This window comes from Ptychodera flava, chromosome 5, assembly GCF_041260155.1.
Source record: "Ptychodera flava strain L36383 chromosome 5, AS_Pfla_20210202, whole genome shotgun sequence".
NCBI classification, from domain to species: Eukaryota; Metazoa; Hemichordata; class Enteropneusta; family Ptychoderidae; genus Ptychodera; species Ptychodera flava.
Window position 1 is genome coordinate 34017760 of NC_091932.1, and position 26580 is coordinate 34044339.

The window sequence follows — 26580 nt, forward strand, 5'->3', positions numbered from 1 at the left end:
GTAGAAGTACCTCCCTGGTCCGCATCAGATGTTCATTTTAGTGCTGTTAAATTCTGTCAGTCGGAGATCTACTTATTTTATATGCGGCTATTTTTCTGTGTTTGCAGTATACTGATCTCGTTTCTTTCTTCTGAAATAAAGATTTATCACGACAAAAGAGTGCACCTCTTCAAAGCGGCCTTCCAGATTTGAAGTAATACACAAACCCTACAATTCTCCTGCTTCTATAGATGCTGACGGCTCCTTCATTATCAATCTTACGCATGAAAAGGTTCTTGAGTCAGAGCCCGCCTCTTGTTGAGCAATATTGACTCGCTATTATTAGCTTGAGAGGTTTGTGATGAGAGGTGACATATGTCAACTGAATCTTCACCAATCACGTAAAGTATTTTCTCGTCTGTCATTTAGGACGTCTCTTGTAAAAACGCATAGGGGTGTTGAGCTGAAGAGGTATTTTTATTTTGTCATTTCGGCTCTCGCTGCCATGAAGGTGGTACCAGAGGACGCTCCGGAGAATTCTTCTCCAACTCAAGAAGCAGATAAACATAACACCTCGAAAGGCATTTGCCGAAGAAGATGGCTTGCCGTGTTTTGCGTGGTGTTAGTTATTACAGCATTTGCTGTTGGATCGGCTATACTTGGTTATTTTCTGGCCAGCAAACCTGACGACGGTAGGTGAAGAAAATTGATTTAACGATTATTTAGCGCTCTTTATACCGCTCTCTCTGCTGTAAAACTGTTGGAGGAAAGTGACTTGACCACAGTTTACCGTAGATAAAGGTAAAATGTTTGTTTTCATACTCATCGTAACATTTTAAATAGAAGACAAGATAAGGGCAGTGATCTGAAAATATAAAGCTGTGTTGGTTCAAGAGCTGTGCATCATTAACAACATTATTGCCGCGCGCGTTGATCAGTTCATCTGGTTTGGCCAAGCGACAACGGAGAAAAATAAATGCAGTCGCAACGCAAATTTGTGCCAAATGGCAAAATTTTCAGAATTCTTTACAGTAACGATTATACAATAAATGTACAACTGAGCGTAGGGCGAGATCAAAGGATATTATACACATTTTTACAAAGATGAATTCGAAAGAATGAAAAGTACAGTAACTGGCAAGAAAATAGAACACAAAACAGGAAAAACTGCGTCTTATGTTTGGATAAACTCCATAACTAGACTTTTACGCAGGTAAAGCTGTAAGGTTACGAATCTTGTGAAGTATATCCTCGAAATCATGAAGCATTTAATAATCATAATAAACAGAGCCAGCATACAAAGTCACAGAGATCTGTGTTATTACATCAAGTCATCCTGCACCACAGCGAGAGAAAACATGAAAAATTCACGCATTTCATCATAAACTATGATCAGCGAATAAAATCTGTGTATGAATAACATTTTATACTTAACAATTAGCCGCATAGTTCGCTAGTGTTTCAGATGTCGACAAACATGACGAAACTAACACCCTCTTTGAAGAGGAGTTTGTTCCTACAACTTAGCAAATCTATTTGACACCGCGCGTGTCACTTTAGAGTCTTCTTACCCTACTGTAAGCAATATTAATATCAAATATCATTGCAGTCATTTTATTTTAAAAGCTGCTCTAACCTTCAAGCTACGATGTGTTGTTTAAATTTGCGGTAGAGGTATCTGTCAGTAAAGTTTTTCGATAATGCGTATTAAAAACCAACCTCGAACTCATTGTGTGTCTCTTTTGGTGAAGCATTTGGCAGGACTTGTGTTTCTTTTGGTAGCCTTTGACTATTTCATCGTGGCACGAAAGCTACATAAAAAACTATTTGGTTCGGAAACGCAATTATGTCGTTTCATGATATAGCTTGACGAATATGAATGTGTTTCTCTTGACAACCTAACGGACAGTAAAACTTCGCCAGCGTCGTACTCTTTTATACATCAAGAATAAGACAGCGATGGACTATTCCAGAACACAAAAGCTTTGTGTTCACAATAATACAGGGAGTCACGATTTCGTGAAATATAAAAGCCTTCAACGATGTGATGACTTTAAAGACATTGTTAGGGTTTAGAAGTCTCCTTTTCAATAGAAATGACCGATAGTTAACTGCAAGAGCCAGTCAGAAATAGATCTTACAGTCGTGACTGTGTACAAAGATATGATGACATCACTATGTGTTGTTCTTTTTACATATCCATCCAATCTCTTCAAGAGTCCAATGAGACTACAAGTAGTGACACCCCGATAGCGCCACCACCGTATCTAAGAGGTAATGTATACATTCTGAATGTAATTTTCCATGATTATACACATTATAGTTTGTCTCTTATCCCGGTATCGCTTCTCCAGAATGAAGACACATTTATTAGTAAAAACGGGCACGCAACCGTATAAATTCGGGAATGTTACATTTATGTTCGCGGATGACATACTGATATAACGGCATCAAATCGAACGAAGACACGTTTATTAGTAAAAACGGGGCTCGCAACCCTACAAATTCGGCAATGTCGCATTTATGCTTGTGGATGACATACAGATGTAAAGGCACCAAGTCGAGAAAATCTTGAGTCGGTGTCCCTGACATGTGTACCAGTCTACGGTAAACACGATTGGAACTAATTTGGGATAATCGGATCTTCATATTTTTCAAATTTCTCATTAGTGATAGGTGCTATATAGTAGAATATTGCAATATTACAAATTTCTGATAAAAAAAGTGTGTAACTTTAAAGAAAAGCAGATGAGCTTACATTTGCGGGTCAAAACGACATTACTTCACCATCCAATTATCCCAAATTAGTTCCAATCATGTTAGTATCATTATTTGATTACACAGAATAATTGATATTCTCTACTATACCAATATTTGATTGATTTCCACAACCAGGGACTACTGGATGGCTGACCTGGGGTCAATGGTCAAACTGTGACGTCACATGTGGTGGAGGAAGTCGGATTCGTTCCCGAACCTGTTACTCTCTGGAAGAATACTTGGATGAACCCATGGCCTGCATTGGAGACTTGACTCAAGCAAACCAATGTGCAAATTGGCAATGTCCAGGTTTGTGTTTAAAACAAAATCAATAATGTACAGTTTTCGAATGACCTCGTTTGTCGTATCGTAGAAAACGAGGGTCACATATTCCTTCCTTAATTTTTGGTTCCTTAATTTTTGGAACGGCAGACTGATGATGATAGCTGCTCGTGAAAGTGCGTTAATGCTGTGTCCCTCCCAAGAGTCCTGTACCGTAAAGTGCCTGAACACGTAAATTGTAGCATATAATAACATACGTAAAAATCAACTCAGATGTGACAAACAGGGTTGTGTTGTGTGATTTCTCAACATGACCACAAGGAAAATGTGTTGTCTCTCTTGAAAACCTGAGTGACCTTGAATGTAACCATTTGAACATTTCTCCATCTGAGCATTTCATTTTTCATTCTGCACTCTTGCAAAATACTAGTAACCGCTGATTAAATGTTTTGGACGACAATGCCGTCTACCGGGCTAGTCAAAGCTCGTATGTTTTCTCTGAACGTCGCATCGATATCCATGGATCGGATACTTATTTTTCTTCTTTGAAGCTTCTCACATCAAGGGTAGTCAATTATCTTCTTACACACAGAGATTTTGCAGTTTCTTTATACTTGTTGAATTAACAAATAGTTCTCACAAACGATTGTGCTACGTTGTTCGTCGATCTCTCGAATCATGAATGCATGAGTTAAGAATACTGTATACTGACCACTCATCCTTTCTTGAAAAAGACTGTTCCAGGACATGCCCATCCGGTATACTCGATTCGCAATGCATATTTTGCATCTGTGAAGGTGAAGTTACAGCCGGAAAGGTGACAGATATCGCCGGCAAGTCTTTACCAGGTGTAAACGTCTACAATGCCAATCTTCCCGTATCGTCTCTTACGACCACTGACCAAGATGGTTATTTCGAATTACTGGACTACTGCGTAGACGACCTGTCGTTGCTCTTTAGAAAGAGCAAATTTGTGGACGCTGCATGGAAAAGCTCTGACGTTTCAAATAGAAAGAAGAGAGCTATAGGTGGCCATATCTTTAATATATCCCTTGAACGTGTTGGTGAGTATTTCATTACATGCCTCCTTCTGGACAGTCGCTCAATGCATTGGAACCTATGATGGAACATATCAATAGATATACCTAAAGTATATCTATGCAGAACAAGAGTATACGTGACACAAATCTTTGCCGACCAAATGTACACTGTACTTGTGCATTTTATTCATATACTTACGTAATATTTAACGTATTTGACAAATGTACAGATTGAGTATACGTGTGTAGATTGTCGTATATCAAGCATCTTGCCTAGTGAGATTGATTGATTGAAGAAGAAATAATGTATCATGTAGAATCATATGATAGAAATGATATCGTATTCAGTGCCGAAACATCTTTTTCTTCGAAAATCGGCTTAGCTTCTTTCATCTTGGACCCCAGGTTTTGGTACATCAAACATATTTCTTTCGATTTCAGAGCCACCTGCCATGTTGGAGCACCCACAGAACAAGGTTCGCCTCACTGGTCAAAGTGTAACACTATGTTGCAATGCAAGGGCAAGGCCACAAGTGGATTATTATGAATGGTAAGCTGTCAATGAAGGGGAAGGGAAGGGTGCGCATTCAGTTCTTTGTGGCATATACAATCAAAAGTTCACTTCATAAGGGGTCATGGACGGGGTAGCCATTTGCAATCATTTGCGCACGATGAAATTAAACCCTACCGTCATTGTGTATAGGGACAAACAAGAAAACATTGCGCCCTTGTTGTCAGGGCATTGTGTGATGACTAAACCGATATTTTCTTAGCATCATTCACGAACATGACTTATTCGTCATGTTATGGTATGATGAACATTTATCGTAAGTTCCCATAAGAAACATAAATTATGCTATTGTCTCCTTTATTTGTCGAGTCTGTGAGTGGAAACTCATCGACTACTCTCTTAGCACGTTTCAAGTTCGAACAGTCTACGATTTCCTGGACTTATGTATGTGACACTAACTTACCATAATTGCAGCAAAAGTTAAAAGACCAAGAATTACAAATCTCCAAGTAGCTAACCTTGTAAAATAGTTGTCTCAAACAAACCGCACATAAATTTAAATAAAAACTGATAAAATGAAGTTCATATTTACCGAAAATATAATGGATATCTATAATACTAATCTGTGCCCATGTTTATTTAAGTCATGAAGATTTTGTTTTGCAATCCTGTATTTAACCATTTGATTTAGCAACTTAAAACACTTCTAAAGCACCATTGGATTACCATTGTGGTTGAATGTAAAAGCACGGACAACCACGACGTATCTAATATGATTCCAAGGCTAATCTGGTGATAATCCTTATAGTAAGGAGCAATTATCTTGAAAAGTTTTAATCATTAAACACGAACAACTTTACCAAATACGTCCATCTAACGTGAAGATGTGCAACTATATCTCTAGGTTCCATAATGACATCATATTGGACCAAAGAATCCACAATTACAACAACACGTTGACCATCCACTGGTTGAAGGCTACTGATGGCGGGGTGTACACTTGCAGAGCAAATAGTGAAACTGGGTCTCAATACTCTTTTCCCGCTACATTGACCGTTTCAGGTAGGTTGATATGCTAAGGGAGCGTTCAGTTATCAAGGCCGGGGTGGGCAGGCAAAATCCAGGGGGGTCACCTTAAATTTGAAAACTGCGAAGGGGGAGTCATGTTTTTTCCCCAAACAGCACAGAGGTCGGGATCACTTAATTTTCATAAGTATCCGTCCCGTCAAAAAGCAGTTTCCATGTTCAAAAATATTCTGGGAAATAAAAATGATTCGCTACATTATTTCATTCTCTGACGTTATTTAACTGTAAATCAGGATAAAAGTATAAATATCTGTCACATGAACATCTTGCCGTGGCAACTATGAGGCTTGTCTTCTTGTAAATCGAGCTTACTGAGGGCAATGAACAATTCCTGTTACTTACATATTAGAGATATAGCAAGTTTTGTCAGGGAAAATATTTAACAGTTACCTGTAGACTACAATGAAAAGTGAAATGATACCTTTAGGTGAAATTCCAATATCATAATTGTTGTCCACATCTGAACTTTCAAATACCCTGTTTGAATCGAGTACATTTGTATCAATTGTCAAACAGCTATAAAAGCACACACTGATTTAGTTTTTTAGCATTGTACAAAAATTATTCCTAGTTTTCTCATAGAATCCAAAGTATAATGAATTAACATTTCGGTGAAATTCCAAAATCAAGTTCTTCCGCGCACATCAACTTGTAACCACTCTTGTCTAATCAAGAACTTTGAAATGAATTATCAAACGTCTATAAATATACAGATTTACAGACTTTTATATCGAAAAAAACATTCATAGTTTCCTCATATACTGCCATGCATAGTGAATCAACATTTAAATGAAATTCCAAAATCAAACTTCTAGCGCACACATTCACTTGCAACCACCCCAGTCTAACCAAGCACACTAAAATGAATTATTAAACGTTCTATAAATTCACCGATTTAACTAATTTTATATCAGAAAAAAATATTCATAGCGTTCTAATAGAGTCTCATGAATAGTGGACGAACATTTTTGGTGAAATTCCGAAATCCAATTTCTTGTACACATAATATGCACTTGTAACCATCATATTCTAATCACGCACAATTATGTTAATTATCCAACGTCTATATATGCACAAGTATAGCAACTTTTTTATTGAAAAAAACTATTCACAGTTTTATCATAGACTTCCATGTATAGTGGATGAACATTTTCCAAAATCGAATATTTTGTACACATACGAGTTATTGAGCCAATCTTTTTGAGATTGGGGATTTTGCCGAGCGGTTATGTTTGTGTCTTCTCCGCTGGTGATTGGGTATCGTACGTTGTGAGTTCGAACCCGATTGAAACCATATATTGTAACCGCCCTATTCCATCATATGCATTTATGTCGATTATCAAGTGTCTATAAATGCATAGATATTGAAAAGGTATTATATAGTTAACTCATAGACTACCCATGTAAAGTGAATCAACATTATCAATTAAATCCAAATGTCAAATGTTTGTACACACATGAACTTTTTACCTGCCACTGCAAGCAAAGTACATTTACATGAATCAGCAAACATGTGTAAGTGTACAGATATAGATTGCTTTTTATGGGAAAATCTTAATATAACTGTTTGTCCAATACACTCAAATGTATTATGATTTGACATTTTAGGACGAAGCACATCGGCCACATTTTGCCTTCTTATAACTGCGCAACAATGGCGGAACTTCCCAAAAGACATGCACTAAATTTCATTGCTCGTCAAAAATGCTCACGGAAAAACATTGTGAACACCTGTAATTTCTGTTCAATCCCTTAGAGGGGGATTTCAAAATTATAGAAATTCAGAAGGGGAGATTTGAATGTTAACACATTGCGAATTTGTTATTATGGTAATTTGAAAAAAATCTTAGAATCTTTTTTGGATTCTATCGCAACCCCTCCAGAGGTATTTGTGTGTGGGGGAGGGGGGTCATGAAATTTTTGTCATCTTAAAAAAGATCATCAATTTTTTAATGGGTAGGGTGTTCATCATTTGACTGATTCACAGGAAGAATTTGCCGGTCCAACCTCGGCCACAATAACTGAACGCTCCCTAAATAACAAAATAACACAATAACATTGGGTCGAAATACTCATGGCTGGTCTTTTTGCTCGCATTACTTTCTGTTACAGAGTAAACTTTAGAAGGTGAGACTTTCTAAAACGGAAAATTCACGAAAAGATCAGCTTTTAAAGATTAAGGTCGACTGTTTCCAAATACAGATGTTAACACATTTATGGCAGGATTAGAATGAAATATTTTGTGGTTGCGAGGGGTACATTGCTATACACCTTGTTCGACCGCATTCTGGTATAGTTGAACAAATCAAGAAGGGGCGATACTTTCTTCGATGGTTTGCTTATTTTGTGAAATACTTGTAGGAGTCCGTTTAACTTATAGACTGAAGCAAAAACAATGTTTGTTTGACCGAATTAAGAGACACTACATCATATATTTTCCTGCGACATCATTTTGTATATTATCTATAGATTCTTTGGAGACTATGTGCAGTGAAATTCCTGAAGAAAATCTCCTCAAACTTCCGGAAGGATGTCAAGGTAACTCTAAAGCCGGACCAAACTTTCATAACATTGGTAAGTGCACTCAAACTAAGTGCCCAATGTTGGCCGCTGATGGCAGTGTTTGCACAGACTCTGAGCAGCAATGTTGTAGCCCTGTGGTATATAAGACGGATACCATTGTTTGTGACACGTTCGAGATTTCCGTGCAAGTAGTGACTGTATGCGGGTGTAAAGATTGCGGAAAAGGAACAATCACCGTGAGAGGGCGTGCTTCCGGACTCGATGGTGCCCCGCTGCCTTTGGCTGAGCTGTATATGGAAGGAGAACTGCTAACCACCACTTCAGCAGCGGGTGATTTCACTTTTGAGGTATCAAAGGGCAAAACGCGATTGGCAGTCACATTTCGTGATAAATTCAACATTTTCGTGAGTGCTACGAAGATTATCAATATTGGAGACGATACTAGCATTTTCCATCAAGTTTATCTCCAACGACTCCCGTCACCCGTAACAATCGACGCTTCTGATGTATCTGTCATACCACTCGGAGGTCACAGTGTAAATGAGAGCAGTGTTGCTGAATTAGAAATACCGGCAGAGGCATTCCGTAATGAAGATGGGACTCTCTACACGGGTGATGTTAAAGCTACACTGGCATTCTCTGATCCGGCTGATTCATCTGCGTTCAATTTGTTATCAGGTGAACTTTCAACTCGTGATGTTGAAGGAAATCCACAAGCATTGAAGACATATGGCATGTTTTCGATGGATTTTCAAGATGACAGTGGCAATCCGCTCAGATTAGACGCCCCGATGAAGCTGTATTTGGATGTTGAGGTAGCTAACGTAGATGTATCTTCATTGGATGACGAGGCAAACCCAAGACCTCACCTGTGGTTCTTGAATGAAGTTAGTGGTGAATGGGAAGATATTGGGGGACTTGAGGTTGTACAGGAAAAGAGGAAGAAAAGACAGACAGAAACATTTCTAGTCGGGAACATTGAGGTAGTCGGATACAACCTGAATAGATTACCATATTGTAATATTGACAGAATTGAAACTTGGAGACGGCATTGCTATCTGAAAGTCAGAGCCTATGGTGATGAATCAATGGAACAGCCTTTAGCTGGTGTTCAAGTGACAGCATTGACCAATGATCTCGTCGAACGAGACAGGGTAGCGAATCAATATGATGGACGATTAAGTTTCTTCCAAAAGACAACAACGGGCCAAGACGGCAGTGCGTGCCTGTGGACTTTTTGTGCAAGGGATGAATCTCTGTTTTCAGTAAACGTACGAGCTGAACATGGAGAAGATGTTCTGTCTCCGGTTCATCCGGACAGTGTGCCAGATGGTAAACACCCGGGCCAGTGGCCTGAAGATTTACTGCAGACATTCACTCTTCCAGAGCCAGCAGATGAGTCAGGATTTATGACAATGAGAGCTCTCACTCCACAAATGGCTTTCGAGTACCCTTGGTATGACAGATATTATGATCAGTATGACTACGAGAGATATGACGACCGAGACTTGGGTCCATTCTACTGGTTATGGTATTACACGTATGAAGCAAGGAGAAGCTGTGTAAATGCTCCCGTAGATGAAAATCACCTCGTATTTATCAAGAAAGAAAAAGGAGTGGTAGAAATTGAGAATGAGGACTATGATATAGATGATCAGAATCACATTGAGAGAGATCGAACGGAACTTTCCTGGTTCCCCTATGAAGGTGACCAGAAGAAGGCGTGTTTCATTAAGGTACTGGTCGACAGTATGGTCAGCGAACGCTTCATCGTGGAAAGCAGAGGCGGTGGCCACCCATCTGTTGGAGACCAGCAGTATGGTTTGCGAATTGACAACTCCAAACCCAATCCACCAGTTCCAGCATTGTCGAGTAAGACGGCAGCCTGTATTGAATTCAAATGCAGTGGTTCGATTCGGCGGGGTCACCCCAAGATCAATACACTGCCCCTCGGGCAAACTATAGGCAGCCCTGACACAACTTTGCTGAACATAGCACCGACGGCTGGTTCCCAGACATGTCTATTGAAGTCAGGAAATGATGGTGTCAATCCAGATTTAGTGTCCTTTATTGAGTCACATGGTCTACAAAACAGCATCGAGAACAACAATGAGACTTATAGTTTCAAAGTACCAACTGGAAATATAAACGGGCGTACAACTGGCATGTACATCGGTCAAGGACCTGGTAGAACGTGCTATGATATCGGCTATAAGAATTGTATGTCCGGTGATGACGACGGATTTGCTCAGAATGCTCCAGATAACCCGGATGTCGGTTGGGCGTTGCAGTATGACTGTCTGTAAATACGAAGTTTGAATACTGTCATACAAAACAGAACGGTGTCTGTTCATTAGTGAGGCGGACACCTATCTACATTCACTTACTCAAGAAACGATACCTAACCTATCGTAACGAAGGTAGTTTATCTCTCACACAAAGGTTAATGCACCAGGTGATCAACGGCACCCGTAAAATTATTAATTACAACAACAAGATATCAATTATAAGTTGGTTGGCGTACAATCCGGATGCATCATATTGGTGGCAAATGCACAAAGACGCTATTTACCTTTTATGAAAATATTTTCAAAGTTTTAATGCAACATAAGTATGGATGATATTGAACTAATGAAAATACTTAATGAACATGAGAATCTCACGTTATGTGTTTTCAGCGTGTCAAAGTGACTCTTAAAATCATTTCTGACATGTACATTGAAGACCAAGAGCTGTATTGATATTTGTAATTGGGTGTGTATTGTTTATCTTTAGTTCATATCTATCATGTGATCAAAATCACGCTTTTTGTAAAAACACACTATTTCGATTATATCGAGAGGAGGAGCACAAGCACGGAGGGAGAGGGGCTCCGTTACCTTTATCTCTGACGACATGCAACTTCTACACGCATGAAATGAACGGGTGTTGACTAACTCTCACATGGCAGTATCCCGAGGAAAGTCAAGTGTGAATTGTTAGTAATACTATAAACACATAATAGATATATTTGCACAGTTCACAGAAATTGGTAAAATATTGCATTAAATTTTTGTGTAAATAATTACAGCAGTCAAAGGGTTAAACAAGCTATTTCTGTTATTTCAAAGTTAAAAGTATATTTCTTTGACATGAACAAATGATTTTTGAGAGGCAATGATTCGCTTGGCACTTCGTTAATTTGCATACATCCAATAGGGCGGCCAATATACCTACAAATTCATGTATTGAACGATCTACTTCAACCATTTTGAAGATTAAATATATTTCTTAAACATGAAGAAACATCTTTTGCGGTTCAATGTTTTTAAAAGACACTTTGATAAGTTTCAGAAATTAAATATGGCTGCCAAATTAATGACCAAATCGCTTCTTATATAAATAAGGTTCTGTAGAGATTTTAGCAACCGGAATATCAAGAAAAAACTGTTAAGAGGGCACTGCACCCAGTGCAGCATATTTTGCTCAAAATAATTTTTTGGCAAATATTCATCCAATCTGATTAAGGTTCCAAGACAAGAAATTGACCATTTTAAACTAACAATTCTCTAGTGTTTAATAAGCTCAGAACCCCCGTAAATTATATATTTTCAGAAAGCGTAGATATAGGGAAACATTTTGACTACCATAGTGTCAACATTGTTGACATAGCTATCACGTGACAGGTAATTTGCATAACCTTTCAAAAATCGGTTTTCCCTATGTTTTGTTTCAATGCTTTGAGATATGTGGCTGAAATTTGTGTGAGTGCAAGCTGTTCTAATGGTCTTTAAAAGTGTGTCTCAGAATTTTTTTAAACCTTCTTAAACAGTTTTTATGCCAGAAAAACTTCCAGAGCAGTGAATTTAACCGTAGTTGATTTCTTTAAAATTGTGCTCCAAAAAAACTAAGCAAGATATAAAAAATCTGAGACACACTTTGAAAGAGCGTTGTGACAGCTTGCATTCCAGCAAGTTTGAGTCAGATATTTTGAAGTATTGAGACAAAACATAGGGAAAACCAATTTTTGAAAGGTTATGCAAATTACCTTGTCACGTGATAGTTATGTAAACAATGGTGACACTGTGGTTACCAAAATGTTCCTGTATATCTAGGCTTTCAGAAAATGTATACATTAGGGGGGTTCTGAGCTTATTAAGTGTTAGAGAATTGTTAGATTAAAAAGGTCAAATTTCTTGTCTTGGAACCGTTAACCCAAATTAAAAATTGGTTAGGCTCACCTTTTAGCTTGGCAAGCAGTCGTAAGTTGCATGATATAGAGGGCAATTTATGCAAATTTATGCAAATCAGCCGATTTTCTGCTTCCCTTTAATCCGAATTTCAAGATTTGCAAAGAATATAACTCTAGTCTGGCTGGGTCAAATTTTCTGAAATTTTCACACTGTTTTTTAAATGCTATATAACAAACAACTATTTTGTTTTGCAATAAAATTCTGATGCAAAAAATATCAGACTCAAAAAAACTTGATCAACACATAAACTCACAAAAAATTGAAATTGCATGCTTAGGAAAGGCTTAAAATTAATTCAAACAACTCATCAGCCAAACAGAATCCAACTGATACACGATACAAGCATGTACATCTGGAAAAATGACACTTGGAAAAATGACTCAAGATGTACTTGTTTGTATTGTGTAATAGTTGGATTCTGTTTTCGGATTAATTGTAAGCCTTTGCTAAAGCATGCAGTTTTCAGATTTTTTTGAGTCTGTGTCCATAATGTTTTTATGAATCTGACATTGTTTGCAAAGTTTCAATTTGTGTGTATTATGGCATTTCTTATTTTGGTCAAATCATGTTTTCTGTTTTTTAGCTTTGTTGTGTTTATTGTATTTTTGCTGTTATGTGTGATGACTTCTTGCCTATCATCTAGGGGATCTTATAAAGATGCACCCATCCATAAGAAGGGGGTTCAGTCTAAATTAAAAACTAAAGATTTTGAACACATCTTTTTTTAACAGTAAACATTACAGATTACATGTTTTGACACTGTACAGTGTTAAACATCCATACAAATTACGAAAATGCCGTACACAGACGAATCCAATGATATATTCAGAAAGAGAATATATTATTCAAAGACTAACAATCATTAACAGTCGTCATATATAGAAAAATTAAAATTTTAAAAATACCGCAATTACACGGTGTTGCTCAAATTTGATCAGAATTGGTACATACCAAGATCAACAATAAGTGTTGTTTCTATCTGTTCAGTGCAGGAAAATTCTACGTTGATGTTATGACAATGATTTCTGCACAACCAGAAAAACAACAAGAAATATTTAAACCAGAGAAACAAGAATGACAAAAGTAAATAACGTCTGAAACTTTAGGTACTGGAGGTCAACTTTAGCAACATGCATAGCAGAGAATGTTTTAATATATATAAGGGTTTTGTATAGTGTTCAGCACTAGGAAACTATCAAGCAGGTCTTTTAATATGTCACAGTTCATAAACAATCACAGGAAATGAATAATAAGCTGTTCCAGTTACTGCCACCACTCCCGCACATAATAGGTACCCTGAATACAAAAGGTTAAAGGTCAAAAACCTCTTACTCAGATGTGTGCGCTGTTTCAGTTATTGCCACCACTCTTGCACATTTGCAGGATTTCCCCTTTTTCTGACCTCATTTGCATATTTTTGACACTGAAACAACGTCACATCTCAACCCCTGCATCTACCTGTACACAAAATACTGAGATGGTAGCTTGGCGGTATGGGAGCCTTTGCGTGTGACGTACATACATCCGCACATACATACCTACATACAGACTTACAGACGCCATAAACTCACCATATAAGCTCTTTTTGGTATTTATATCAATACCAAACATGAGCTAAAGATGAATGTCGAAGGACTTAACAGTTTCTTCTTGATAGTTTCCTAGTGCTGAACACTATACAAAACCCTTATATATATTAGAAGCTATTAAGCCATGGGGCATTAATATGGCAGCCATATTTAATTTATGCAAATTATCAAAGTTTTTTTGTAAAAATTGAACCACTATAAGTGTTTCCTTATACCCAAGAAAAATATTAAAAGTTTAAAATCACTGAAATAGCTTGTTCAATGTGTGGTATATGACCGACAATGTCCTTTGTAGGAATGTTGGCCTCCATATTGGATATATGCAAATTAACAAATTACCTATGCAAATCATTACATCTCGAAAATCATATGTCCATGCCAAAGAAATGTACTTTTAACTTTAAAATCACGGAAATAGCTTGTTTAATAAGTGGTATATGACCGAAAATGTCTTTTGTAGGAATGTTGGCCGCCATATTGGAATTATGCAAATTAATGAAGTGCCTATATGAAACATTATACCTCCAAAATGATTCCCTGAGCCAAATAACTAGTGTCAGACTTTGAAATCACTGAAATAGCTTGTTTAACATGTGATATATGGCCAATTATGTTATTTTGTCGGATGGTTGGCCGCCATATTTGATTTATGCAAATTAGTCATATTTCCCCAAGGTGGATTCGAGTAAACTTTTAATATGTTGTTCTGGGTACCTCTCTGAAATGCATTCTGAAGAAAAAAATTCTGTTGCAATTTGTGGTGGGTCTAACCCTATTTTGACTGGACTATATGTCCAATAAGCACTGGAGGTTATACGATCTCAAGGTAGTACGCACATTCAAAGTGAAAGACTGAAAGTGTTGCTCAAAATTTCCTAAATAAAACTTTCAACCATTCTCTCGCCAAATTAAAAATAAAAATCAGGGGTCACGATGCAAAGTTTGGTACTAGAGAAACAAATTACCTAACATTTACTGATATTTCAAATTCAAAATGTCCGCCATCACTGGGGGAGTAACATTTTCAATTTTCGAATAACTAAGAGGGTGAAAACTTTTCTTACTCAAAGAACTTTAAAATGAGCCTCTGCAAATGGCAGATCAGAAATTAATTTAGCAATTCGAGAGTTCGAGGCGCATTCTACCTTATACAGCGATATCAGTCAAAAACCAGGAACGGTAATGGATACCCATTGTGAATATGTATTCTAATGCATAGATTCGCAATATCTAATCGTGTTCACACACGAAGTAATACGAGTTTCCACAGCCAACGTCATTCCATCCATAGTTGAAACCAGTCCTACAACGGAAAGGAATTAAAAAACTTTATCTCAACAGCTTGTCATGTAAATTGACTTTTTTTTATTTCTCCGTTTAACTTTGAAGTTGACGATTCAATCACTTTGTAATAATTCAAGTTTTCGATAAAAATTGCTCAGACTAGTTATAACGGTTGTTTTTAGAAACGGTCTAAGAGTTCTTTTGTACTCAGATCAAAGTAGTGTAATTTACCACTTTTGTTTTGTCTTGTATTGCTTCAAGTTACCTTTTGGCCATGCCTTCTGTCATACCTTTTCATTTTGCATATTAAACGCTTATCTACGTCTGGTTTTACTTTTCCGTTGTCTGTTTTTACCATTTCTACCAGCTTTCATTCCAAAGAAGGCAAAATGTGAGTTGCCGAAACGTCGCTGTTTTATCAATGAATTATGGGGTTTGAACTCCCGGTTTCTGCCACCTTTCTCGTTACATGTATTACATCAGTAATGCAATTTATCATTCTTGATCACAGGGAGGAACAAAGAAATTGCAGTCCCCCCTTGCGGACACTTGTGTGTTTGTTGCAAATGTCTTCGTCTATGAGGTTATTATTCACATAGAGGGAGATTATTGACACTGCATTGCAGCACATTAATTCCAGTGTCTCAAGTTTGGTCGGTAAAACAACATGTTACTGGGTCTGTTATTCAGACACGATATTTCTGTGGAGGACGTGGACTCAAGTCGTGAGACGTCGCCCCTGCAACTGGTGATTATTTATTTCCAACTTATGTATGTACTTGCTCTGTCTTGAAATCTTCAATGCAGGAAAGTACTACATTCCTACGAATTCTTCAACATAATGAATGAGCAATAGAATTTTTTCGACCGACATGTCTTTCCTCATAGACTTGGTTCAAGTCTGTGATTTGTGAATGTTTGAGTTGGGTCACGGTGAACACGATGAGTGGGTGTATGCGATACAGATGAGTTTTTCCCGGAAGCGAGACCTCTGTTCATCGCCGAAAACGTAATTGAACCAGCCTTCCACTACGCACGTCATATCAACTTTCTGATCGCTGATGTACACGTCTTTCAGTCCTCTTTCATTCAACTTCTAGGCTTGCTAGTTCATTAGAGCAATATGTGGGAGATATTTTTATCAGTACACTTTTGTCCGAAGCGATGAAAATCAGAAAAATGATGAGCAACTTCGTACGTCAGTGATTTACCGCTGCCAGTTGGTGTGTGGACGAACACATAATTTCCCCGACTATAACTTACGACAACTTTTCTCTGGTAGCCTAATCTCGCATGATTTGCGATGGTCAAGCGATCAGTTTTAAAACGCGGCCCATGTGCGAACTTTATGCCGTATTTGCTAAGCGTGCAATGTACTCGCGATGTCGAAGTGGATGCGTTCTCCTTATCGGCCAGAATAACAGGGGGAGGGCCGTCAATCATTTTGTAGTTGCTTTACATCACTATACACAGTCCGTCTAGCCACCTGTACTGTGCAAGGAGTCCAAGCCGGTGAATCCGGCAGAAACTAACTCACTACTGCGCAGACTCAAAGGTAACGCGTTCAATCTCTGGGAAACCTGGCCTGGGCTGCCAAATTCCAAATAGGTTTGCACGAAATAGGAGAGAGACCCGAAAAACTATTACAAATAATTTTATTTCTTTTTAAATTCACCGACTTGAACCAAGTCTACTTTCCTCACTGCATAATGGTATCAGAACAAGTTAATTCATGGAAATTTGACAGTAATGTAAATCGATGTCTCCGGACTGTTCTAATGCCCAAATTATTTTCACATTCAGAACCCACGTTTTCTCTAACATGTGATGTAGTGTAGAATTTGTTTGGTTATTAGCATCGATAAAGGGGCATGATTTTCACCATGCGAATACATGGTTCAGAGACACTTACGATAACTCGACACAGTCTTCATCGCCTGAAGAATCATTAGGTTCACCAGGATGCCAATTAGAATATCCATTCGACCAGGGACTTGTTCCATCGGCGAAGTAAAACCAGCCCTCGGTAACACGATCATTCAGACTTATCCACCACCCACCTGAAAGAGTGTATTTGACAGTGTGTCCAGAAACTGCATAAATCCCCGCCAATGTCTATGTACCCAATGTTTAATGTGCTTACCGAAGAGTTTGTACCTGGTGACTAGTACGGCGTGGAACAATTCGAATGATGTCAAAATACACGTGTTAGCATCAACAAACATGATTTAAAGTGGCTGCCGTGTGAAGTAAAAATTGAGCCCCCTTTTAAGTGTCTACAATTTCAACAGTTCGACACACGCACCAGTTTTAAAATGAAAATGCTGTCTAATATTGTAGGCTACTTAAAGATTGAAAAATAAAAAAATGATATTGCCAGCATCCTTCCAATATTTGACAACAAATAGTAAACCGATCGGAAAACGTTAAAGTTGCAGGCCATCTATATAGGGGTACCAAAGGTACCAGAAAGTCGGGTCTTAAAGGGTTAATGAGATAACGCTCAGACCTGGATATTCTATCGAGATCAGAGAGAAAATTTACCGGCGTAATTGAATCTGTAAAATCATTTAATGTTAGGGTTCCCGTCGTATTGGTACGCACGGCATTACAGCACAATTTGTGATGGCTGTTCGTCCTCACTGACAAGGCTCTTTCAAAAGAAATAGGAAGATTACAGTGATATTTTACTTAGGCTTTACATTTTATGGACGATGTCTATCAGTATATATCGATGTGATCACGCCAGTTCATGAAGATTGTGAGAATGTCTTTTTTACTAGGTCCTTTGCAATTCTTTGGATGTACGTTGATACGATCATCTGGTGTCAAAGAGATGTGTTATTTGTTTTCTTTCGAACGGCGTCCTATGAAATTGATAACCTACCCGTGTTTGATTGTTGTCCGGATTGTAATATGAGTCCGACGATATAATTTTGTTCATCATAGTTGTGGATGTTAGCGAGGTGTGCTCCTGACTTAGAGAGGTAATATGAACAGTGGAAAGAAGCGCTGGTCCATGTCTTATATTGATAGACCAATTCGAACCTTCCTCGCTCTATAAAAAAACATTTGATTACATGTATGAATATAAAATATACATTTTGTCTGATCGAAAACCTTTCTATAATTCTCGGCGCTGTTCGGGTGTCTCCATTCAACTTCGGATTTCATCCAGCTTAAGACTTAAACCTGAATGTTTGAACTTCAAGACATCGATGGAGCACAATCTGTAGTAATGGTATCACTCTTACAGACATAGTGAGTATTAACTGAACAACGACATTCATTCAATTGATCTAACAAAAACTAAACATCTTGGATACATGTGCATACCTGGCGCAAAGATCTGCACTTCGCATAGGGTTAAATACTGATGAGTGTTCGGTATCGACACAGTGACATATCTACCGATATTTGCTGACCCACAATGAAATAAGAGGGTTTCCTCCTGGGCCATTAAATCATTGACCGTTGAACCACACTGCGTTGTTCTGTAGCCGTCACTAAGTGACACCATTGCATTCTTAAGCCTTTCCGCTTCAAAGAAAATAATAAAAAAAAATACAAAGAGTGTTATATCACTGCTTTGCAACTTTTTGGATCTCTTGAGGCCTGCTTACGTTTAAAATTTTACATGGCTTGGATATAGAGACAGCATGATATGCTCGTAAAAACGTTAAATGTTACCGTCATTAAGCGAGAATCCACCTTGGGGACAACTATTCGGACTCTGAAATTTCTGAAATACCTTTTAATCTACTACTTGTGTGGACCCATTTTGAAGCTTATAGGAGATAAATTAAATTTCGTCTTGGTTTTGTGTCAATCAAAAATTTATTTCTCCCGATGAAATTAACGGGGTGGGGGAGGGGTAGCGACGATTCGAAATTAAAATGAGGTAAATTTAATATGTAATTTATCTCTGTTATACAAAAATTTGCACGATAACCCATGATATGTTTTTTGATCTCCGAAAGGGTATGGTTTGGGCAAATGTTCAGTCTTTTATATTTTGAGACGCATGCTACCTTGATGTTTGTTTAATCATTTTCGTGTGCGCATGTTCATATTTGTTTTTGAACAAGCAGGAAAACTTTTAGTGCACTCAACTCATTTCGTCAGCTCTATGCCAGAAATGCCTATTGTGGAAAGTATTATGGGTATTTCTGTGAAGCAAACTTTGTTGCAGATGATTTATTTCGCTCTGTGTTGCTATACCAATGTTCGCGAACTCTTTGCATACTTACGGCAGCAATCTTGTCTATTGGTGATGACTATCTCGGATATGCAATGGAGCTTGCCGAGGTCCACTCTCCACCATGGCTGGTAATTGTGATATGTCATTGAACAGCTGTAGCCATAGTAATTTGAGTTAGTATTTCCGTCGATAGCCCTTTTGGGAGCCGAAGACGAACTACTTTGCGAAGCTAGCTTGCCGAGGGCGACGTTTACCACTCCTAGAAATAAGAAATGAATAATAAGTGGTTGAATAATCACGTCACATGAGGGTGTCATTGCAACCATAATCAGTCAAGGCGGTCCATGGAAGAGTCAGTATTCATTCTGTAAAACAAAACTTGAAGTGAGCATCTTTACCATCTGGCGCTTTTCACGTCACTGCTATTGTCAGGTATACAGTCACCTGTAATCTAGATATGCCCATATATGGTCAAAGGGGCGTTCCTTGGTATTCAAAATGCCCATGTGAGGGTGCTGTTTTTAAAAAGCGGCCACCCGCTTAAAATCTGTGATTGGTTAGATTTTCTCTTTCCATGGTAACTGTGGCATAATTGGAACAGGTGACAGTATACCTTTAACTTTTATTGTTTATAGTGTCCTCATTTCTCATGACCGATGGCTTTTTGATCGTCAAAATAAACCTGCCGCGTTTTCAAACTTTCTGTCGTTTTCTAAAGTTAACATCAATCCTTAAAGTAAGTACATCTGTCAGTGATCATCTAATCTGCACACAAAACAGACACAAACTGATGGGAAATAGCGCTGTAAACACTGATGTGCACGCGGTCTGGTTGGTTCAAAATGAGAGAGATTAAATATGCAACAGGAAGAAAACTATAGAGTAAGCACATGACCACTTTCATTTTTCAATAACAGCTTGCGATATATAACAATAATTTCAGTATTATTCGTTGATTGATATGACAAATAAGGCCTTCTTTCAAGTATTCTTTCTGTTATGTTGGATGAACGTTTTATCTACATAAATGACTTTCAACCTACCTTGGTCGCAGTCGCAAGAATACGAGTTAATTCCGTCGATGCATGATCCACCATGGCAAGGATCACCGGATGGGCAGTCGTTGATATCTAAAAACGCATGACATAAGAAGGCAGTCTGCCTTAAGCACTTGATCACAAGCTGTACATACATAAGTGCGTTTCATATATACGTTCGGGACCATGATTTTCATATTATCATGGTAGACTTTCACATGAGCGCCAGATTTTTGGCGAGCGAGTAAACCCATATTAGGTATATCCTTTTTATTGGACTTAAGTCCTTTTCATTTTGTATATAAAACGAATGCATGCACAAGTCTTTCTTTGTAAAGAGCGTTTTGCAAATGCAAGAGCCCAAATAGTTTTTATTCCCCATAATAGATTATCTCAAGAAGTTCAATTGGTATTGAATTCATACATCAAAAATAAATAAAATACATTTATACGAAAGTGTGATTGGTAAATATTTTATGCGGGTACTATGCAACTTTTACTGGTAATGAAAAACTCATACTGATGAAGGCAAACACCTTTTTGAGCCTCCGAGCAATTTCAAAAATACGGTTGGTACACTGACCAAAAAATATGAATTTTATGTAGAATTCTGTTTCAAGTTTTCCGTTTCAGTCTTGGGAGAAATATGGTAGTATAAGGCAAAGTCAGTCGCCGTTGCCAATACTTGGGTTACGTCTACAGTGGTATAAGGCCACGAAAATAAATTTCACGTGCCTAAACTTTGATGATCCTTGCTTGATATATCATAATACTGGTATTCTTTGGATTACTACATTTTCTAATTTTTTGGAGCGATTCAAGTGAAAAATCTGTACTTACTTATCTCACAGTGAAATCCAAGTGTGCCAACAGGACAGTCACATGTGTAGCTATTGATTCCATCCACACACTGCCCAGTATTCGTACAGAGTGTATGATTGCAATCATCGTAATCTATAAAACGAAAAAAAAACGACGTCATTTCGATCGTTATTGAAATAAAACCTTAAAGGTATACAGTCACCTATAATCTAAATGTCCATATATGGTCAAAGGGGCGTTCCTTGGTATTCAAAATGCCCATGTGAGGGCGCTGTTTTTAAAAAGCCGCCACCCGCTTAACATCTGTAATAGGTGAGATTATCTCTTTCCATGGTAACTGTGGCAAAATTGGAACACGTGACAGTATACCTTTAATACGTGCATTTCTTCGTTTATACATTTGTGACATCTCGCAACACTGATATTTTACCACATGGATGCACGGCTTTCGTCATTTATTATATCAGAGTGTATTATTTAGATGTTACTCTCTACCTATCGGACATTTGAATATATTGGCTAAATGTTTGCACGATAAAGGGCGCCACATGGTTTCCAGTGTTGTACTCGGTAACTGATGTTTAGCGTGCAGAATTTCATTCTTATACTTCTGACAAATTCCTTGAATGGCGTTGACTTTTGGCGGCGGATGATGGGCATTGATCCAAATTAGCTCAGACATACCGCTCTTAGATCCAATTTACTTTCAAGAAGCCCGAGCTGAAGTAAAGTGATATGATGTCCCAGCCTTAAAAGTGATGTCAGTGCGTGTAATATTATCATGCTCCACTTACTTATTTCACAGTGGAATCCCTCCGTACCAACGGGACAGTCGCATGTGTATTCATTGATCCCATCAACACAAATCCCAGTGTTTTGACACAACGAGTGATTACAGTCGTCGATGTCTGGTGTTACGAATGAACCGAAGTCAAAAGGAAATGATCGGTTTAAGAGACACAAATGGAAAGATTAAAGAATGTCACTTTAACCATGGACAATCAGATAATTCTGTCCCTGGAAGAGAGAGCGTTGTCGTTTCTCACTGATCAAAATATCAGTAAAAATGTGTTTAAAGCAGCAGTTAATTTTGTATCATTAATGAGACTCATTCGATGTACTTAACACGTTTTGCATTTGAAGATGACTTAATAATGGTTCCTAATGTAAATCTTTTAAAATGATACTAATTGTAACGCTGAATCCTTAAACAAGATGCAGCAAACTTACTTAGTTCACAATCGGTTCCTTCGAATCCAAGGGTACAGTTGCATACGTATTGGTTTATGTAATCACTGCAGGTTGAATTGTGTTGGCAAGGATTGGACAAACATTCATCAATGTCTGTAAGTCGAAAAAGTCAAAACATAAGTAACAAAAGTTCATGTCATTCATACCAATCGAAGGTGACTGGTGATCCATGATCGATCAGCCTGGGTAAAAAAGGGGAAATCTGCAAGTTCTATGCAGGTAGTGCATGGCAGACTGACTAGAAGGCATGGTCAGTCAGGTATGACCACTAACTACATGCAGAAGATATCAACTATTATTACATATGTACTGCAGATTATTCTATTGTGCCCCACAACATAAAGTTGGTATTGAATCTCAGTAATGTGCATATGAGAAAAATAGTTCCTTTTCAAAATTCGGTTTTTGGCAGGATAAATTGCATATCATATTGACCACACAGTTGCTTCCTACACTTTATTAATTTTATCATAATAATACAAAATGTTAACAATAAACTCCTTGTCAAACAGTTAAAAACGTACTTACAGATTGAAGGAGAATGTCACAAGCCATCAAATAACTATGCAAATTAGCAGGGTTCTCAAAAATTTTTGAAGTAGGCGGAAAATTCAGAAAAGTAGGCGGTTAGCTTCTGTGTGCAACCAGGTTCCCTGGGCGGGGGGGGGGGCGGGGGGGGACAGTTCTGAGCAATTTCATGCATTCTTATACAGTGTATAAAAAGGCTATTCCAACATACACACAGGGGGGCAAGAAATTTTTAAAATTTGAAGACATTTTGCAGTAATTTCATGCATTATTGTACTGTATGAAAGACCATTTCAGCATAAGAGTGTTAAGGATTATTTTTAAATTTGAAGACATTTCTGAGCAATTTCATGCATTCTTATACAGTGTATAAAAGGCTATTTCAACATACACAAAGGGGGAGGGTTTCTGGGACGGGGTCCCCGTCCCTGTGGGCAAGAAATTTTTAAATTTTGAAGATATTTTGGAGTAATTTTATGCATTCTTGTACAATATTAAAGACCATTTCAGCATACAGAATAATGATTATCATTGCCAATTACAACATGTTTTCAAGGGATAAAGTTTAAAACAAAGTCAGAAAAATTAATTTGATATCACTCGGGCCTGTCAACTGCATTCAGTTGACAAGGATAGCAAAATTTCACCAGACTGTTGTGTAGAATTATGTTTAGCTCATGACTTGAACAAACATTTTGAAATACAACATAGAATGGGGCGTAGGGTTTTCACAACCCAGATAACGATCCGCTAGAATCCTGACCAGTCTGGCTGTACAAAGTGTTTTACTGGTTTAAATAAACTTGATTGAAGATACAGTAAAATCAAACAGTTTATTCAATTCAATGAATTATAGGAACACAATTTTCAGTGATTTTAATTCACTGTACTAATTTCACAATAAAACGAATCCGCGAGCTGATTATTGATTTTTTGCTGATGTTGAATATAAAAATTGAAAAAGAGAGCTAAATTCCAGTGTTCATGTTTGATAAAACCTCAAACTAACGACACTGAACGCCAGCCTGTACTACACCGTGTACAAAGCACCAGTAGTCAATTGTAACACAGTACACACAACGCGATATCGGTCGACCTGAAATTTGACACCGTGATCGACGTAGCGTTTCAAAAGTACGAAAAGTGAGACCAAGTAGTTTTTGTTTATTTAGATTTAATCTAAACCTCCCAAAACCAACAGACAAAGTCAGAAAATCAAAGTTTTCAAGCGTCGACTTTCTCTTCCGCGATGCACACAAGCACGGCCCCTCCACAAAACGCGATGTCGATCGACTTGAGTTGAATATTGACATCGTGATCGACCATGCATGGATTGACGTGGCGTTTCGAAAGTATGAAAAATGAGACTCAGTAACTTGTGGTCGCTTTAGATTTGATCAAAAACCTACCAAACCCATCAGACTAGGCCCTACTCTTACGCAGAAAACCAAAGCTCTCAAGCGTCAACTTTCTCTTCCGCGTTTGAGCGAAACAAAAGTCGGCTTCATTCGGAAATGGTCGGCTATTCGCGGGCATAACGTAATTGTATGTTAGTCCAATTTTTGGCTATACCCGATGTGAACGTCGGAATAATTCGGGCTGTGATCGGGCGAGCAAGGTTGACCTTGAGAGCGATTCCCAGTGTATAGTACAACACGTTCGCTGATCGCAGTACTAGTACTACAGTGATAGCAACAAGTTCACCGCGTAAATTGCTAGACTACATAGCCACATCGGCACTTCTGAAATATTATCTGCGGCTTGCAAGACCACCAAAAAAAATCTAATTATTGTTATCAAAACCAGAATTTCCGGGCCAGAGAGCGAAACAGTGCTGAAAAGTAGCCGGCCAAAATACGAAAGTAGCTGGTCAATTTGGCCGGCATCCGGCTAAAAATGAACACGCTGATTAGTCACGTGCCCATTCAATAAATTTTCGGTATTTTCACGCTAAATTATGCAAATGAGTATCAAATTTGGCGGACTACTTTATACTTCGGTAAAAACTGTCGTCTGTTGTATATTGAAACCAGCTCGATTGAGGACCAGCATTACGACTGGAAAAATTGCGAATATGTTGATCATTTTGAAATTGAATTTTATTACGGAGACACAATGGAAACACCTTGTGACACGGAGAAACAAGTACAGTATTTTTTAATGACAACGCGACGCGACGGTAGCGTCGTTGACAGTGCCGTCTGGGACTGCGAGCACAGGGAGATGTGCCCGTGTCACAGGCGCTCCTTAGCTGGTTAGTCTGCTAAGTAGATCGATTTTCGGCTCGATTTATCGATCCCGTAGTCGATATGCCCGCCACTGCAACCTTAGGTTGCAGTGGCGGGCATATCGACTACGGGATCGATAAATCGAACCAAAAATCGATCTACTTAGCAGACTATACCAGCTAAGGAGCGCCTGTGGCCCGTGTCAACACAGCTGATGTCGACGTCCAAGTTAGAGCGCAGAAAAACCAAAACACGAAAATGAAAACAAAACGCGAAGTGGCAGTTTTCAAGGAATGGCTTCACACTATGACAGAAGAAACTTGCGAAGTTCTGAATATTCCACCACCTGAGTTAGATCAATTGCTAGCCCGTTTTTTTCTGAGCGACGGGACTCACTGACAAATTGAGTAATCACAGCTCGTAAAGCCTGCGTACAACGACTGCTCGATGCCGGCGTTACACCAACTGTGCCTTCACAACTAAGCTAAGCGGGCACAAAAACTCAACCGTATCTGTGGCCAGTGCAGACCAGCAGCGTCAGATGAGCAACATACTCGCCGGTACACACCTGCATCGACGACCGACCGCGACCGGAAGTACAACAAGCCTGACGCCGGCCGAACATACACCGCGACCGGTGGCCGGTCTTTCGTATACTAATATCGAGGTCCCTTGTCGTCAATGCATCAAAATGCCCTCCATCAGTTGCCGCAACTACCAGGGATGTTCTCAAATGCACACATCAGTGGTGGATCGTTCAACTTTACCTTCAACATCACCGGAAATAATTCCCTATCTAAACAGTCTTCACCTGTATACCACGTTGCATCGCCTCCAAACGTCGCCAACCTGCAGTGATCTACTCCGATTCCAACTCAGATTGAATTATTCAACCGATAACATAATAGACTTTCTCGTTTTGAAGTTTTACTCATTGTTCTTGTTCCAGTGTACATGAATTTCGATTATAATGATATAAAATACGAACGGTTTCGCTTGAAAACATTTTGTAGAGTCATACGTGTGAGTGACGCTGTTTGAGTGTACCAGCTGAGGGGCGAATAACTCTATTGGTTAAGTAATATCCATCCGCTGACCCGAAGAATTTACTTGCTCGACGAAGTTACCAACGTGTGTAATTTGGGAACATATGTAATAATAACAGAACTCCATGACCTTGCCTTGAAGTTTGTGTGGTACGAAAGTTATTTTCACTCGTGATGCGGT

The 26580-nt window shown here is 38.4% G+C and overlaps 2 protein-coding genes across 2 annotated transcripts; one reads left to right on the top strand and one right to left on the bottom strand.

Moving 5' to 3' along the window:
• Positions 1–484: 484 nt before the first annotated feature.
• LOC139133656 (cartilage intermediate layer protein 1-like) lies at positions 485–10487 on the top strand. The gene is made up of 7 exons (XM_070700408.1): positions 485–671; positions 2197–2253; positions 2875–3048; positions 3819–4085; positions 4503–4611; positions 5477–5634; positions 8128–10487. The coding sequence occupies exons 1-7, from the start codon at positions 485–487 to the stop codon at positions 10485–10487; spliced, it is 3312 nt and encodes a 1103-aa protein (XP_070556509.1).
• Positions 10488–15203: 4716 nt separating this feature from the next.
• Positions 15204–21801, bottom strand: LOC139133657 (uncharacterized). Its single transcript, XM_070700409.1, has 8 exons — positions 21777–21801; positions 21365–21478; positions 20531–20617; positions 19537–19746; positions 18623–18826; positions 18174–18344; positions 17199–17346; positions 15204–15305 (listed from the first exon to the last, which is right to left on the bottom strand). The coding sequence occupies exons 1-8, from the start codon at positions 21799–21801 to the stop codon at positions 15233–15235; spliced, it is 1032 nt and encodes a 343-aa protein (XP_070556510.1). The 3' UTR covers positions 15204–15232.
• Positions 21802–26580: the final 4779 nt, after the last annotated feature.

Bases quoted from the DNA above. Each gene is read 5' to 3' on its own strand.
- LOC139133656 (XM_070700408.1), top strand. From the start codon at position 485: ATGAAGGTGGTACCAGAGGACGCTCCGGAGAATTCTTCTCCAACTCAA. The intron at 4,086-4,502 runs GTGAGTATTTCA...TTTCGATTTCAG, and splicing joins TATATCCCTTGAACGTGTTG to AGCCACCTGCCATGTTGGAG. The intron at 4,612-5,476 runs GTAAGCTGTCAA...CTATATCTCTAG, and splicing joins CAAGTGGATTATTATGAATG to GTTCCATAATGACATCATAT.
- LOC139133657 (XM_070700409.1), bottom strand. From the start codon at position 21,801: ATGACGAAAGCCGTGCATCCATGTG. The intron at 20,618-21,364 runs GTAAGTACAGAT...ATGCGTTTTTAG, and splicing joins TGGATTTCACTGTGAGATAA to ATATCAACGACTGCCCATCC. The intron at 18,827-19,536 runs GTAAGTATGCAA...TTTTCTTTGAAG, and splicing joins CAATAGACAAGATTGCTGCC to CGGAAAGGCTTAAGAATGCA.